This window comes from Astatotilapia calliptera, chromosome 15 (genome assembly GCF_900246225.1).
Source record: "Astatotilapia calliptera chromosome 15, fAstCal1.2, whole genome shotgun sequence".
NCBI lineage: Eukaryota > Metazoa > Chordata > Actinopteri > Cichliformes > Cichlidae > Astatotilapia > Astatotilapia calliptera.
Window position 1 is genome coordinate 1,789,182 of NC_039316.1, and position 14,017 is coordinate 1,803,198.

Genomic DNA, 14,017 nt, shown 5'->3' on the forward strand with positions numbered 1-14,017 from the left:
TGAATATATAGAGACAACAGTTTAAAAAAGACTACAGTCAAAGTCTTTGAAGTGTCATTAAATCGAAAGTTAAAGAAGCATAAGAAAACCATAGCCTCTATAAAAAGGCGTTCTCAACTTGGCAACTTGGTTTCTTTATTTTATTATTATTATTATTACTTTCCCACCGCCATGTTGGGCTTTTTAGAGACAGAAGTGACCATACATAGGTAAGCACATAAAATAATGAGTCATCAGCTAATGCTAATAAAGCACCAAATTAGACCACACCCTTAGCTCGAGGCTTTAACAAAATCCAAACATGTCAGTTATTAGAAATGAGTTAGTTAACTGTTTTTGTTGGTTTAGTCGATGTTTTTCTAGACAGATGCTCCCCGTGAAGACCAGCTTTTTGTGCTAAACACTCGTGTGGTTAATCCAGAAAGGGCAGTTTCTGTCCCTTCTGAATTGACTTCATTCTCGGCCCCAGAGGACACGGCGTGGGAAAAACCTGAACTAGTAAGGCAGTCTGTTTGATCATGTAAATGGGCAGCAATTAACTTGTTTGCCCCCATGACATTTATCAGTCCAGGGTAATAAAGTTGGTAAACAGTGAATGAAAACACTGAAATTTAAAGCTAAAAGTCATATAAATAAATAAACGCCATCAGCTATCTGTGGGATTTGAACATAAAGTCTCTTAAGTGTATGTTAACATGAGCGATGAGCCAGCTCATGCTGTTTTTGTAGCACTGTGAAACAGCAAGGAGCTTACAATACTACTGTTTTGTAGAATTGGATAAGAATTTTCAATATCATGATTTTCTCACTTAATGCTCTCAGGGAATATTTGTGTGTATGTGCTCACACACATCCGCACAATCCAAAAATGGGAGATCTTTGTGTCCATAAACATAGAAAGAACAATAGACTCAATATTGGATGTATTTTGACAAAGTGACATGAGACTGCGTTTGTGTTAACAGATGGAAATCACTGTGTCGCATTTCAACAGCTGGCCCAGAGGCTATAACTGACAAGAGCTAACTTTTACCACTTTTCTGTCACGCACAGCCCATCTATCTCCAGGCAAATCATGAAAGAGGCCCAACCTCCAGGTGAAAATGTCCAGACATAGTAACACCTGTTCAAATTTTCAGTTTATCCAATATTTTGGTTTGTTATTAAATTTCTACAAAACCAAACTACTCTGCAGAGTAGGATGCTTGAATAGCTTTCAAAGAAGATTTTTATTTTGCACTAAAAATCTTGCAGATGGATGACCAAAAAGAAACAGTGTAACATTTTTCAGTTCTGTGTTTCATGTTTCACGGTGACCTTTCAAAAAACAAGGAAAACAAATATTGAATTTAATTGGAACTTTTTAAAAAAAAATCTTTTTTTAGCAATTTGGTAATGATCTGAAAGTGAGATTTAATAAAGAGCCCAAAGCTGATGAGACAGTCTGAATTTCAAATGTAAATATGATCAATAATGAATTGAGAAAAAAGTCTTTTTCCCCCCACGCTCATAAGTCTGCAAATGAAGACACAAATTTAGTCTGGAGTTGGTTGCGACTGTGCCATCCTGCTATTTGTGTTCCTTAATGACTTTCTAATTCCTTATCAGTGGGTAGCTAGCCTCCACAGCAGGCAGACAGCGAGCAATGGCAGGGTGCCATCCAGGAACAGGTGCTCTTCCATGTTGTGCTTATGGTGTCCGTAGGCCTCAATTACATCCTTCAGGTTGCTTTTGAATTGAGAGAATCCCAGTGGGTTCAGCGCCTTGCTCTGAGCTTAACTTTTTCTCCTTACACATTTCAGAGCTTGACATTGACTTCAGTTACCACTTTGTTGCCCTGCTGGAAACTTGGCTATAGGGTTTGTTTTAATTTGGCGGAATCGTTATCCCATTGCAGAACCAAAAGAGGTGCCATTAACTCAACTGAACTCCGGTGGACGTACCTGACAGCTTTACATTTATTTATGATGTTTTTTTATGACCGCCATCACATTTGAGCTTCATTCTACTGGAAATCTTTATAAGCGTGGTTGCTTTGAAAAGGTACAATTATTTTGTTTCAGCTTTGCTTAAACATGGTCATTTGAACCAATTACAGTTACAGGTTTAAACACCAACCAGTGTTTCTAGACTTGTGCTGTGAAAAGGTGTAAACGCAGAATTTTAAACAGGTGGCAACACATTGTCATCCCGGAACGTCCAATGAGACAAAAGTACAAGGTGTCTCTTGGCTTTGGTGTGTAACCAACACCAGGATGTGGTTCGTGTCACGTTTGCACCTGTGACTCCTGAGCCTTTTTTGAGTGTGGTAGATATTTTCCCTTTCACTTGCTGGTTAGGTTTAGCCATTGAGAAATATTTGGAAAGGTTACCAAAAACTACTAGTTTAGGTTGAGGGAAAGATGGTAGTTTGTGTTAAAACACGCTGCTTCCCAAGATTAAACACACACATCAGAAAATGGTGTTTAACAAGTGCCTTTAAATGAAGGACTGAGTTGGGAGTGACAGACCCACCTCATTACTCATTTTTTTCTCCTTTATTTTATTCTTTTTAGCGTTTTCAACCTTCATTAGAAAGAGCAGTCATACAGTAGCACTCCTATAACTGCATATCTATATTTGAGACTACTGTTTCTACTGAAATGTGTTTGATGTTCTGTCAATAAGAAAAGTTCATTTACAAAAGGTTTACATCAGGGGTGTCAAACATAAGGCTTGGGGTCCAGAATCAGCCCTGCAAAGACTCCAGTCTGGCCCACTGGACAGCTTTAAAAAATGTGGTGAAGTGCACAGATTTACATTGTGGGCTTTCTGTGGCACACAGTTAAGCTTGAATCAAACAAAGCACCCTCCTGCCCTCTGGGAGGCGCTGTAAGATCTCACTGATCTCGACTGCACTACTGTAAATGCTGTATTCATACTGTACAATACAATAATTATAGTTTTAGAACTGTTTATTAATACTCGCAATTCTATATCTATGATCTGCTGTAGCTTTTTGTATTTATAACCATACATGTAACATGTTCATAGCTTGTACATACTTATAGTATATTCATAACATACCTTCATACTGTGTACATTGTATCTATAATAGATCTATATTCTGTAATATATCTATATCACGGCTAAAGCACTTTCTGGATGAATGCAAACTGCATTTCGTTGCCTTGTACCTGTGATGTGTACAATGACAATGAAGTTGAATTCAATTCTAATTATATTCTATTCCATTGTGTTTAGTGCCAGGGTTCCTCTTTGATACTGGTACAGTAATTGCTGAAATCATTTACATGATATTAAATAATATTAATTAAAGTCATTGGCACGTGTCGATCAAAACTAAGCCACCTTTTAAACCAGGATATTTACATTAAGTCTTACGCTGCACTCATTTACATGTGGCTGAAAAGTGTTTAGAGGAGCATATGAAAGTTGTTTATTGTCAACAGTAATAAGTAGACTTCAGAAAGAGGTCTGAATGGAGCTTTGTATCAGACTTTTTGACTTCACCTGTTGTCAAGAATTTTGCTTGACACAAGTTCACAGGCTGTGACTAATTTAAAAGATCGTTATTCGTCCCGATGTATACGTCAGCCTTTGCTGCAAAGCAGACACTGAGCGTTTTCTTTGCTTTTTAGGACAGTTTTCCAATTCCATAATTTCCAGACGACTGTCAGAATAATTTAGATACATCCTGATATTAGTCTATTATTAACACTCTTGTTTTCATTTGTGGAGCATAAGCAGGTCACACTTTACAAACAGACAATATTTTGACTGTCAGAATCACTAAGCTGATATCTACTCTCATTAATGCAGAAATTACAATCCATAAACACAAACAGCCAAATGCTTTTATTTCTCTTTCACTGTTTTTGAGCTTTAATCTATCCAAGTTTCCTATTTTGTCCTATAATTTCCTTACTTGGGGACATTTAGAGGACAGACATGAATGTTTCTTATAAAAAAGACTCAGACTCATATAAATTAGAGGCACGCTGTGACCAGCACCTGGAAAGCAAAGATTAGCATCAATTTAGAATATATGTTATTGATATCGGTGTGTTTTATGGGCTCATTTTCTTCTTGTAAAGCATATTGAGACTTTGGGGAGTTCACATTTAAATAAAGTATTAATTACTTCATTAATTTACTTTCTTTGGTGCTGAAAATGTGGATTTGGTCCAAACTTTAATGGGCTTCCAAAAGGCATTACATTTACACTTTGTGTATTTTCTGAATCCTTGCTATCATGAAGTCTTCTGAAGGTAACCGTTTAAATGCTGCAACACAGAACAAAACCAAAAAACTACATTGTTTAAAACTAGAAAGCTTTCCATGTGTAAAGATTTTTTGCTTATTTAGGTTTGTTTGCTGAGGTGTCAGGCATTCCAGTATATGTGCACAAATTCAATAGGTGCAGGTGTGGAATTAAGCAGCAACCAGGTGTTCGAGAGTTTGTGGATTTGTATGCTTTTACAGGTAACTGCTGCTAAAGTGGATCTGACAGTTCCTGGTGGTGGGGGTGGGCTGTGACAAGGAGGGATTGACCCTCTTATCAGTGATCACTTTCAAAGAAATAATATGCACACAACCCCACCTCTTGACTGACAGCTTCAGTTAACTGAGCAAACACAAATATAAAGTCATTTTTCTGCCACTTTGTAACTCAGCATAACTCAGTTAACCGGAGCTGTCAGTCAGGAAGGTTGTGTGTGTGCCGTTGCTGTTAGAGTGACCATCAAAAGGCCAGTTCCTCCCTTGGTTTCCGGCCCGTAACTGTCAAAAGTCAGTCAGTCAATTAGCACAAGCAGCACTTCAGTTTCTAAAGCAGAAGCTCTTGCATGCTTGTGGGGCTGATTTATGTGCTTACATGCTTTTTTCTTCTACATGCAGCGATGCATGTGTGTATAGCACTATAGTTTCAGTACAATATAGGCTTAACACACACAAAAATCAGGCAAATAAAGGAGATGGAGTATTTTATTTTTATGTATTTATTTTGCAAGCAGAAAGCAATCCAACCGGTGGCAATTAAGTGGTCTGCCTGTAAGAGAAACAGGCAGAACTAAGTTAGCGGTCAAGCTTGTAACACCTGCAACACCTGCAGAACAAACAGATATCATAAAGATTTAACAAATAACTCGTGGAGTTTGATTTGTCTTGTACACAAAGTAAAGACTAAAATGTGTGTAACAGATTAAAAATCTTCATTATTGGTATCAACTGTGTTATCTTCCCCAGAAATGTCAGTTTCCAGAAATTAAAAGTAATTTATAGCCCGAAAAAGTGATTAACAACAAACTCAAGCCAAGATTTCTTTTTTTTTTTTTAAAGAGAGCAAAAAAGAAAAAGAATCCGATGCCTATTCCGAAGTATTACCCTGGATCCTGTCAGGGAAAAACTGACACAGGCACATTTCACAGTGAATGGCACTTCTCTTCCACCACACTGGTCAGATCACTCAGAGCAACATAACAGTACACATCTACCAGGCCTCCTCTGATCTCTCCCAGGAAGGAGACAACACTTTCATATCAATACCCTGTCATCTCACAATGTGGCATCTTCCCCTTTGAAGGTACAGTAGCGTTGTTACTGTTGCTCAGATGTGAAACTCTTTCTTAGCTTTTATCATCCCGTTTTTTGGGCAAGGAGGAGAGTAGTGGGAGATGAAGGAAACAATTTCTTTTTAACTTGGACCCACCAAAGTGGAAAGAAACAGCGTGTTGACAGGTGTGTGAAAGGAGTGCTGCTGGGTCAACTGGGGAACTTCAGAGACCAGTTTAGAAGGCTTAACAAAAGTCTCTCAAAAGAGTGGGCTGGTCTTTCTGGCAGAAGAGCAACTACACTCATGTACCAATCAGAAGTTAGCACTGAAGGCTAGTTTCTAAGAATAGCTGATTTATTTATTTATTTATTTTTTTACCAAAGATTACTATTTGAGAAAAAAAAACATGCTGGTGCCAGAAGAGACAGAAGCCGGAGAGATTTACTCCTTGTCCTGAATTACCAGCCAGCTGTAAACTACAAGTCCCATTCCACAGCAGGAAGATCACTCCTCCCATTAGCCTTGGCAAAGAGCCGACCACAAATGTGGGAGCCGTGGTCGTCGGGAGGCCCGGTTAGGACGAGACCCTCTGTCACTCACTGCGACACTTGTCATAAAATCATTGTATTGCCATCAATCCGGGGACCTAACCACCACCACAGCAGATGGAGGCCCAGCAGGAAGACAGGGGGCCGTGCCCTGAGCCTCAGCCCCACACAGAGTGCACACGGCAGGAGTAAGCAGGGCCACAACTACAGGGGAGCCCCAGACCTTAAACTGGACCTCCCGTGGATACACCTCTGGATTGAGTCCTAATGTTGTCCTTGATTAATTACAGACAAATGCAAGTGAGGGAAAAACAGGCTCGCTTTTAACTTCAGTCAGATCAGACACCTATTTAAAAACATATCAGATCATCAGCGATTAGTCTGGATCACAATTGTAGATATTAGGAAATACATCAAGGTCTAAACAGTGGCCACACAGAGCCCTCACAAATTTTAACATGAAAACAGTGATAAACGCGGTGAGCAAAGAATAAACATGCCTTGCCTCCCCTGAATAAGGATATGTAATGATATTCATAAAGAGACCACCTACTGAGAGTGCAGAAAAAACTGTTCCTTAGCAACAACATACACACTCTTACAAGCCATATCTTGGGAAATTTTGACCGGATTGGGATGCAAACAACAGAAAACCTTTAACTAGGCCATGTTATGAGACAGCTCCCTATGGATGAGTATCTCAGTGTCTCGCCTGGCACAAATCTTCCCCCAAAATGATACATATTGCATATCAACAAAAGACAGTAAAGAGAAAAGAGCCAGCTCGTGGTATTTTTGCAAAATCAAAATCTCGGCCCGTTTTTAGTCCCGTTCAATTTTTACTTGAGCGATTACAAATCATACCATTAACGTTCCAACATCCATTATGACTAAATGTCAAAAAGAACAAAAGTACCTTTTTGAGCTAGCTTTAAAAGAAAAAAAAAAATCACACATGATAATTTTACAAGTTGTCACACAACGGACACTTTGTGCTCTCAAATGGTCACAAAGTGGTCAGCCACACTTTTTAAGCCCTGTTCTCCCTCAATCACTCGGAATCAGTTTCATATCATCAGCTGAACGCCGCAAATGTCGCATTTGGTGTAGAAATGAGAGAGGAAATCTATTCAATGCAAGTGAAAGTACGAAACTCCAAAGCCTATGAGGAATTGAAAGCTTCTTTTTGTTTTGTTTTTTCCCACTTTTTTCTTTTTCTGGCAATACTAAATTCTTAAGCATAGTTCTATTAGCCTCTTTATCCAAATATATTACAGCCCAATAATAAGTGATGTTTGTTTGTCCCCGTCATTAATTGCAGTTAATCAAAGACAGCAGATGACTTAAAAGCACCACTTAGCAAAGAGCTGGAAGAGGTCAACAGACAAAACACTTTCCTCTGGGAGCAGGGCTTCCAGGAAAAAAGAAAAAAGAAACGATAAATTATTTTTAAATGCACAACATAATAGATCACCACCCCCAATGTATTAATTAGCACCTCACTACTATTATCTGGTCTCCAAATCAACACACTAAAGTGAAAAATGCAAGCATTCGGATTCTTTAATTTCCTTCCTCAAAGTGAAGAATATTCGCAGAGATAACTGAATCCAAAGCTGCTCCCATAACTCTAATCTGCAGCATTTTTTTTCTTTATCAGCCACTGACTGGCGTCTGAAAAGTTGATCTGTGCACACATTGCTTCACTGCAGTTGAGTAGAAAGGCTTCATTGCCCTCTTGTGGTAAAGAGATGAAATTCATCTTGTAAGTGTCGCTTTCAACAGGACTTCCATGAACCTCACAAAAGCTGCTATGTTATGTGATTTTTGGCACATGGAAGACATGAACTGGGGGAAACTAGGGAGAGGTTTCTGTTCATTCGTGTTCTTCTGTACCTGGGGGCTGTAAGGCTGACGGCGGGTTTTGCAAATGCAGAAGGTCCAGCGACGTGGCCACCTGAAGGGACGTTGTGAGGCTGGTCGACGGGCAGACTCTGAGAGACAAGGAACAGACTTATTCACAGCATATTAATATCTCCTGACAGTCTAAGAAAACTGATAACAGTCTGATGTCTTTATGTTAAGGTAGGGGTGTCAAACATAGGGCCCGGGGGCCAGTATCAGCCCTTCAAAGACTCCAATGAGGCCCAGTATTTTGTAACAGTATTTTCATAACCTTTAAAGCTTTTCCTATTGATAAAGATCCTCACCCCCTGCCATCCACGCCACACCAAAGTACAAGAATATTTTCTCTGAATTAATTAAAACTTCATAGTCTCAATTATAGGATACTAACTTACTAAGCAGTGATTTACCAAAACCTTTAAATGTTTTTCATGTAGTTTCACCAGTCAGGCCAACTTGCTTAAGTCAGTTTGACACTCCTGGGTTAAGGTAATGTACAATACTACTACAGATTCTAGTAAGTGACATGGCTGAGTGTCTAATCCACCTTAAAACCAATTTTTTTTTACTTTTTTACCACTTAAGAAAGCAAAACAAAAAAAGAAAACCAATCTAACATCCAAGACAAGCAATTTGGATGGATGATTGAGCAAACCTTGTCATCTTTGAATTTTTTGGATGGTGTCTCAGATCTATGGAGTAGTTTTCTCTTTGTCGTGCCCTGTTTGTCAGCGCTGACAGGTGAGACGAGACGAGGCGGCTCAGTTTCAGAGGTTTGGAGAGCTTTCTGCTGTGGCTCATAAATGAGGTCTTCCCTCCTTAGGCATGCGACTGATAAGGACATCCCTTCATCATATATGTTAGAGCTCCTGGCCAGGCTGTTGACTGCAACAAAATAAAAACACATTTTATAATTTCAGGAATTACTTTTTTCTAATTAAAAAAAAAGAAAAACTTACTGATATTAGTGAAAGTTTTGAAGCTGCGCTCTAGATTTTCTTTACATCTTTCAGAGTATTTCACATTTAAGACAAGTCCAATGAGCCACATTGTGCTCTGTCCATCTCTAAACCAGACAGAAAAACAGGCACGAGTTAGCAAAGACAACGCTACTCGTAAACACAGTTTAAACATAACCAGAACATCGCTTGTGTTTACTTTTTATTCGCTGTTCTGAGCCCAGGAAAGGCGTGTGGGTGAACATGGGCCAAGGAGACCGGCTCATTTCTCTCCAAAGCTGACACCAGTAATCTGATTTTCGACTCCACGAGGCCAATCCTGCCAGAGCGAACAACACAGAGTTTTCAGAAAGAGGACAGCGCTACAGCAGTCGGGAATGAAATATTAAACAGTTTTCAGCCTTTAAGAGAAGTGCTGGAACACATAAGAAGGATTCATACCCAAAGTCATGAGATGTTCCAGTTTTGCTTTGCGCTATGTACTCACCATTCGAGACGCTTCTCTTCTGTAGTATAAGATGCTTCCAACACAGCGTAGTGCCTTGAAACATGAGACAGAACAATGGCGATAGGCTCCACACATGCTGGAATCGTACATTAATCATGCTTCCTGTTTTTGAAGCTGATTGACTGTCTAATCAATATTTAAAGCAAGTCAGGCAGTGTAACAGGACAGTGGGTAACAACGCTGTACACATAACAGAGAGAATACTGACGCACTGATGATTTCCCCTTTACTGCACTCGGTGTAGGCCTTGCAACAAACAAGCAAAACCACACTTTAAAGCAACAGCTGATGATTACACCATTAACCTTTTATTTGCCATTTTATTAAGTAACCCAGAAGATCAGAACACACGGTGAATTTATTCAGACAGGACGATGTAAGTGCAGCAGAAATGATAGAAGCTACAGATTCCACAAGAGTTTAGAGAAAGCATTAAAGAATCAGAGAATATCAGGAGCTCAAAAATGACTCAAACCGTCCAGCAGCTCATATAGCGATGAATAAATGAGAAACTACTACAAATACCCCAACAGGTTTCAGTTTATATTTGAATCATGGACAGAAAACAGCAAAATCTGTTCAACAAACCCACCATTATGCAAATGTATGTCTGAAGCAGCATACCAAGAGTTTAGAAAGCAAACAAATAATTTAAAATCCCCACAAAAACTGACAGACGATCCGCTTCCTACAAATTACTCAAACAGACTTCACTGAACGCGTTTCAATTCATGACAGCAAACAGCCAAACTTGTCCAACCACAGTTCAGTAAAGTCAGGTACAAAAGTAAATTCGTCACAGTATCAGGCAAAAGCTGATCCACTTTTTACATTTAACCAATCAGGTTTCCTGTATATAAATTGAATAACAGCAGTGCATTTTCTGTACAATCATCGTACAGTCGGCATCCCAGACATTTTCAAAAAAGAATAACATAAGACAGCCCGGCTTAACCACCCACTTTAAATTTACACAATACATAGAGTAAGATTACAATGTGTGCACAAAACATTCTTATTTTGCCCTTTATATACAGTAAAGATACTAAAATGTAAATAGCTGTTAATTTCCATCCATTCGCTTATCCTTTTCAGGGTCGTGGGGGGCGCTGGAGCCTATCCCAGCTGTCATAGGGCGAAAGGCGGGGTACACCCAGGACAGGTCGCCAGTCTGTCGCAGGGCCAACACACAGGGACAGACAACCATTCATACTCACATTCACACCTAGTGGCAATTTGGGTTATTCAATTAACCTATCTTTGGACGGTGGGAGGAAGCCGGAGTACCCGGAGAGAACATGCAAACTCCACACAGAAAGACCCCGGCCTGATGGTGGAATTGAACTCAGGACCTTCTTGCTGTGCGACAACAGTGCGTGCCACCGTGCTGCCCTTAGCTGTTAATTTCATTTAATTTATTAATATTACAATTTAAAAAGTCAAACATCATCAAATACAACGCTCTTTTCTTTGTCAAAGTACAAATGAACAATCAGAAGACACGAGTGCAAAACATCGATGTGTGGTAAAATATAAGGAAATTGGGGAAGACAGTTGTGTTCTGTGTGTGGCAATGTCGATTTTCATCTTTACATGTCTTAATACATACTGGTACTTTTTGAAAAAGTCAGTTGGTTCAAAGAGTTCAGACCACTTTGCTTTTTTCTGCTCTATTTCCAGGCAGATGGCGTGACCTGTGGATGAGGAAGGAAATAGAAGTGGTTAGAGTCCAGGTATAATTAAACCCCCTCGCTTTGCTTACAGAAGAACATCCCCGATGTTGTGAGTGAAACAGTCTGAACAGTTCAACTCAACTCAGTGAACAGTTTCTTCACATTGGAGCAAACAGAAAGGTTCAAAGACTGTTAAATTACGCTTGTATTTATGGCGCTTATAATCTCTAACCTCGATGAATCTCCTCATTCAAGATGGCAAACGTGGACCGAGAAACACTGACTGAGGTGTTCTGCTGCGGGTACGCTGGGGTGATGATGGGCATTAGGTGATAGCGGTCACATCGATTGACCTGGAAATGCAGAAGCATGTTTTACTTGTGCTTTTTGAAAATGTTCATTTATTAAACGTCTGGTGGTGGTGACTCCACCAGATTTTTTTTTTAGCTGGGCATACCTTGGTATCCCAAAAAGGAAGGTTGTAGGTGCATTTTTCTACTTCTATCAAGCGGATTGGGATCGGCCACACCCTGAGACAAAACATATGAGAGTTTCACGGCAGCTGATCCTTGTTTGCATTGGGTGTTGACACTTTTTTTTTTCATCAATGAAATGAGGAAAAAGTGAGACAACTCACCACATGGAGAAGATCTTGAAGAATTTTATCACCAGGGTAGAAGCGGTAGCATTTGGGTACACCTGACAAATCCTGGCTACCATTATGGCCCACGATACACCGCCCAAGAAGCCCAGCTTGTTGGAGTAAATGTTACGCTCTGAAGGGAAACAACAGAGAACATTAGACTTCAGCATCTATATTATCTCAAAGCACCCTTTAGGTATTTGATAAGACTTTTATAGTTTGCATTGCTGCTGCTTCCTAATTCTCCTGCTAATTCCTAATACTCAAATTGGTACTTGGACAGGTACTAGTCACTGTGTCACTAAACAATAAATCATGACTTATTTTTCGGCCTGTGGACAGAAGACTATGTCAAAATACTAACAGATGTGTCAGGAGGTAAACTACTCAAGGTCTACATTTTTTATTTCAGAATGTAAGGCGCGTGCTCGAATGAAATGCCAACATGGCTTAACAATATGAATATAAATGTGTAATTATCTTGCAAGTTGAAAGTTCGACTCACGTTTGGCCCATAGTTTGATGGCTCTCAAAGCAACCCTAAAGTTGAGAACATTGGGTACCAGCCTGAGAATCTCTTCTGTAACTCTGTAGCCTACAGACAAGAAATAAAAGTAGAATTTTGTTTTATTTATTTATTTTTTAAGGGGGGAGGCCAAGAAGATCTGTCAGGTGCTAATTAGCAATTTAATTACCAAATTTTAATCTGACACTTACCGTTGAAACTTCTGACACAGCGTGCATCTACGACGTTCTTCACTATGCTGTTATTGAGGAGGTCAAGGTTATCAGGAACGCTCCTCTGAGGCAGCAGAGCAAAGACTAAGTCAATCTTTTAAGTAAGACAAACACAAAAACATGATTAAGACAGATACAAAAACACTGAATCATCCTGCATTATTAAAAAATTTGCTCTCTAAACAAATTACCTGTATCCCTTCCCAGGACAGTGTGATGACCGGGACGTAAGCCTCTTCGATGGCCTGAGGACAATGATACCGTCAGCTTGCACAAAATAGCAAAATGTCATTCAACTTTTGTACAGTGACTCAGTGATGTGACTGACCTGTATGTCTTTGACCTCCTTCTGAGCTTTCAGCTTTGCAAAGAAGGAGGTGAAGAAGGCTTTTCTCTCAAGGAATCCAGGTCCAACACACAGAGCATCAATATCAGCACCTGTCAAAATGCCACTATTTCAGATAAAAGCAAAGCCAGGGAAAGAGCTAACTACTGTCCTTTCACCATGTTCTTACAGAAAGTTAGCACTGAAAGATGCCGTATAATCACAAAGACGTGCAATGTTTAATTGCACAACAACATTAAATAATGTCTGGGTAATTACCCTTTGAGTGAACTCCCAGATGATACGAGCCAAATGGGAAGATCTTGCCTCCAACTTTTTCTGTAACCACTTTAGGTACATTCTAAAAATCAAATGACATTACCTATCAAAATCAACCCTGTGCAACTCTCTTTGTTTTTCAGATTTGGAGATTCTTTTTAAAAAAAATGCTAGATAAATTCTTACCATTTCTATGCACATTTCTTTGAGCCAATCCCTAAAGAGGGACTCCAGTCTTTTAACAACCCTTTCTCTGCAGATGAAACAGAGCATTTTTAAATTTCTCCGAAGTGAGGGGTGCTATGCAGTCAACTGCTTGCACTGACTCTTTCTCAAGGTGATGCAACATTAAACAGGGCTGGAAAAACTATGTATAATACCTGTTCTCCAACTCTAAGTTGTTTTCATATACATTGTAGGACTTCATAGTGTCTAACAGTTTTCTGGTCTGGATCAAGTTTTCCTCTTCAGGTAGATCCTCGCTGATTGGACCAGTGAGCCCATAGGTCCTTGGCATGTCTGACCACGTGGGAGCTTGGCCCCTGTTTGGAGTAAAAGGAAAAAGCTAGTGTACTAATGGGAAACCTTAAAAATAAATAACATTATGAAAAAACTAACAATATGCATAAAATGTACTTGCGCCAACTATTTTGTTTCGAAATTTTAAATATGATTCCTTTTAATCCCATAACAAATCCGTAACCATAACAAAGACCGGATAGCAGTGATATATGTGTTTTAGCTAGCTAAATTGCTGAAAAAGCAGCAAAAAAAAGGGGGGACGCAAGTACTTACAGAAACATTGTTGCACTTGTTTCTTTAGTTGAGTCAGGTATATCTTGCTTGCTTGCTTTCTCAAATCAAAACAGCGCTAATAATAACACG

The 14,017-nt window shown here is 39.4% G+C and overlaps 1 protein-coding gene and 1 long non-coding RNA gene across 3 annotated transcripts in view; one reads left to right on the plus strand and one right to left on the minus strand.

The window, feature by feature from the left end:
* The window catches only part of LOC113037236 (uncharacterized), a 27,824-nt gene extending 16,469 nt beyond the window's left edge, over nt 1-11,355 (plus strand). The window contains exon 3 of the long non-coding RNA XR_003274605.1: nt 11,155-11,355. This is a non-coding gene — a long non-coding RNA (uncharacterized LOC113037236). The remainder of the gene's footprint in view (nt 1-11,154) is intronic.
* On the minus strand, nt 4,982-13,988 carry LOC113037233 (poly(A) polymerase type 3-like). 2 transcript variants are annotated; one of them, XM_026194084.1, is made up of 18 exons: nt 13,928-13,988; nt 13,513-13,674; nt 13,319-13,385; nt 13,133-13,214; nt 12,857-12,966; nt 12,720-12,773; nt 12,508-12,592; nt 12,296-12,385; nt 11,785-11,923; nt 11,605-11,677; nt 11,380-11,500; nt 11,084-11,168; nt 9,454-9,507; nt 9,166-9,285; nt 8,967-9,073; nt 8,663-8,892; nt 7,999-8,096; nt 4,982-5,050 (listed from the first exon to the last, which is right to left on the minus strand). In XM_026194084.1, the coding sequence occupies exons 1-18, from the start codon at nt 13,933-13,935 to the stop codon at nt 5,038-5,040; spliced, it is 1,698 nt and encodes a 565-aa protein (XP_026049869.1). In that variant the 5' UTR covers nt 13,936-13,988; the 3' UTR covers nt 4,982-5,037. The 2 variants fall into 2 exon arrangements, with proteins under 2 accessions (XP_026049869.1, XP_026049868.1); XM_026194083.1 differs by having other exon boundaries at nt 12,508-12,622.
* Between the last annotated feature and the right edge of the window lie 29 nt (nt 13,989-14,017).

Coding starts and splice junctions, on each gene's coding strand:
- LOC113037233 (XM_026194083.1), bottom strand. Junction 12,623..12,719: donor TGTCCTGGGAAGGGATACAG/GTAATTTGTTTA, acceptor CTTACTTAAAAG/ATTGACTTAGTCTTTGCTCT. Junction 9,074..9,165: donor CTCAGAACAGCGAATAAAAA/GTAAACACAAGC, acceptor TGTCTGGTTTAG/AGATGGACAGAGCACAATGT.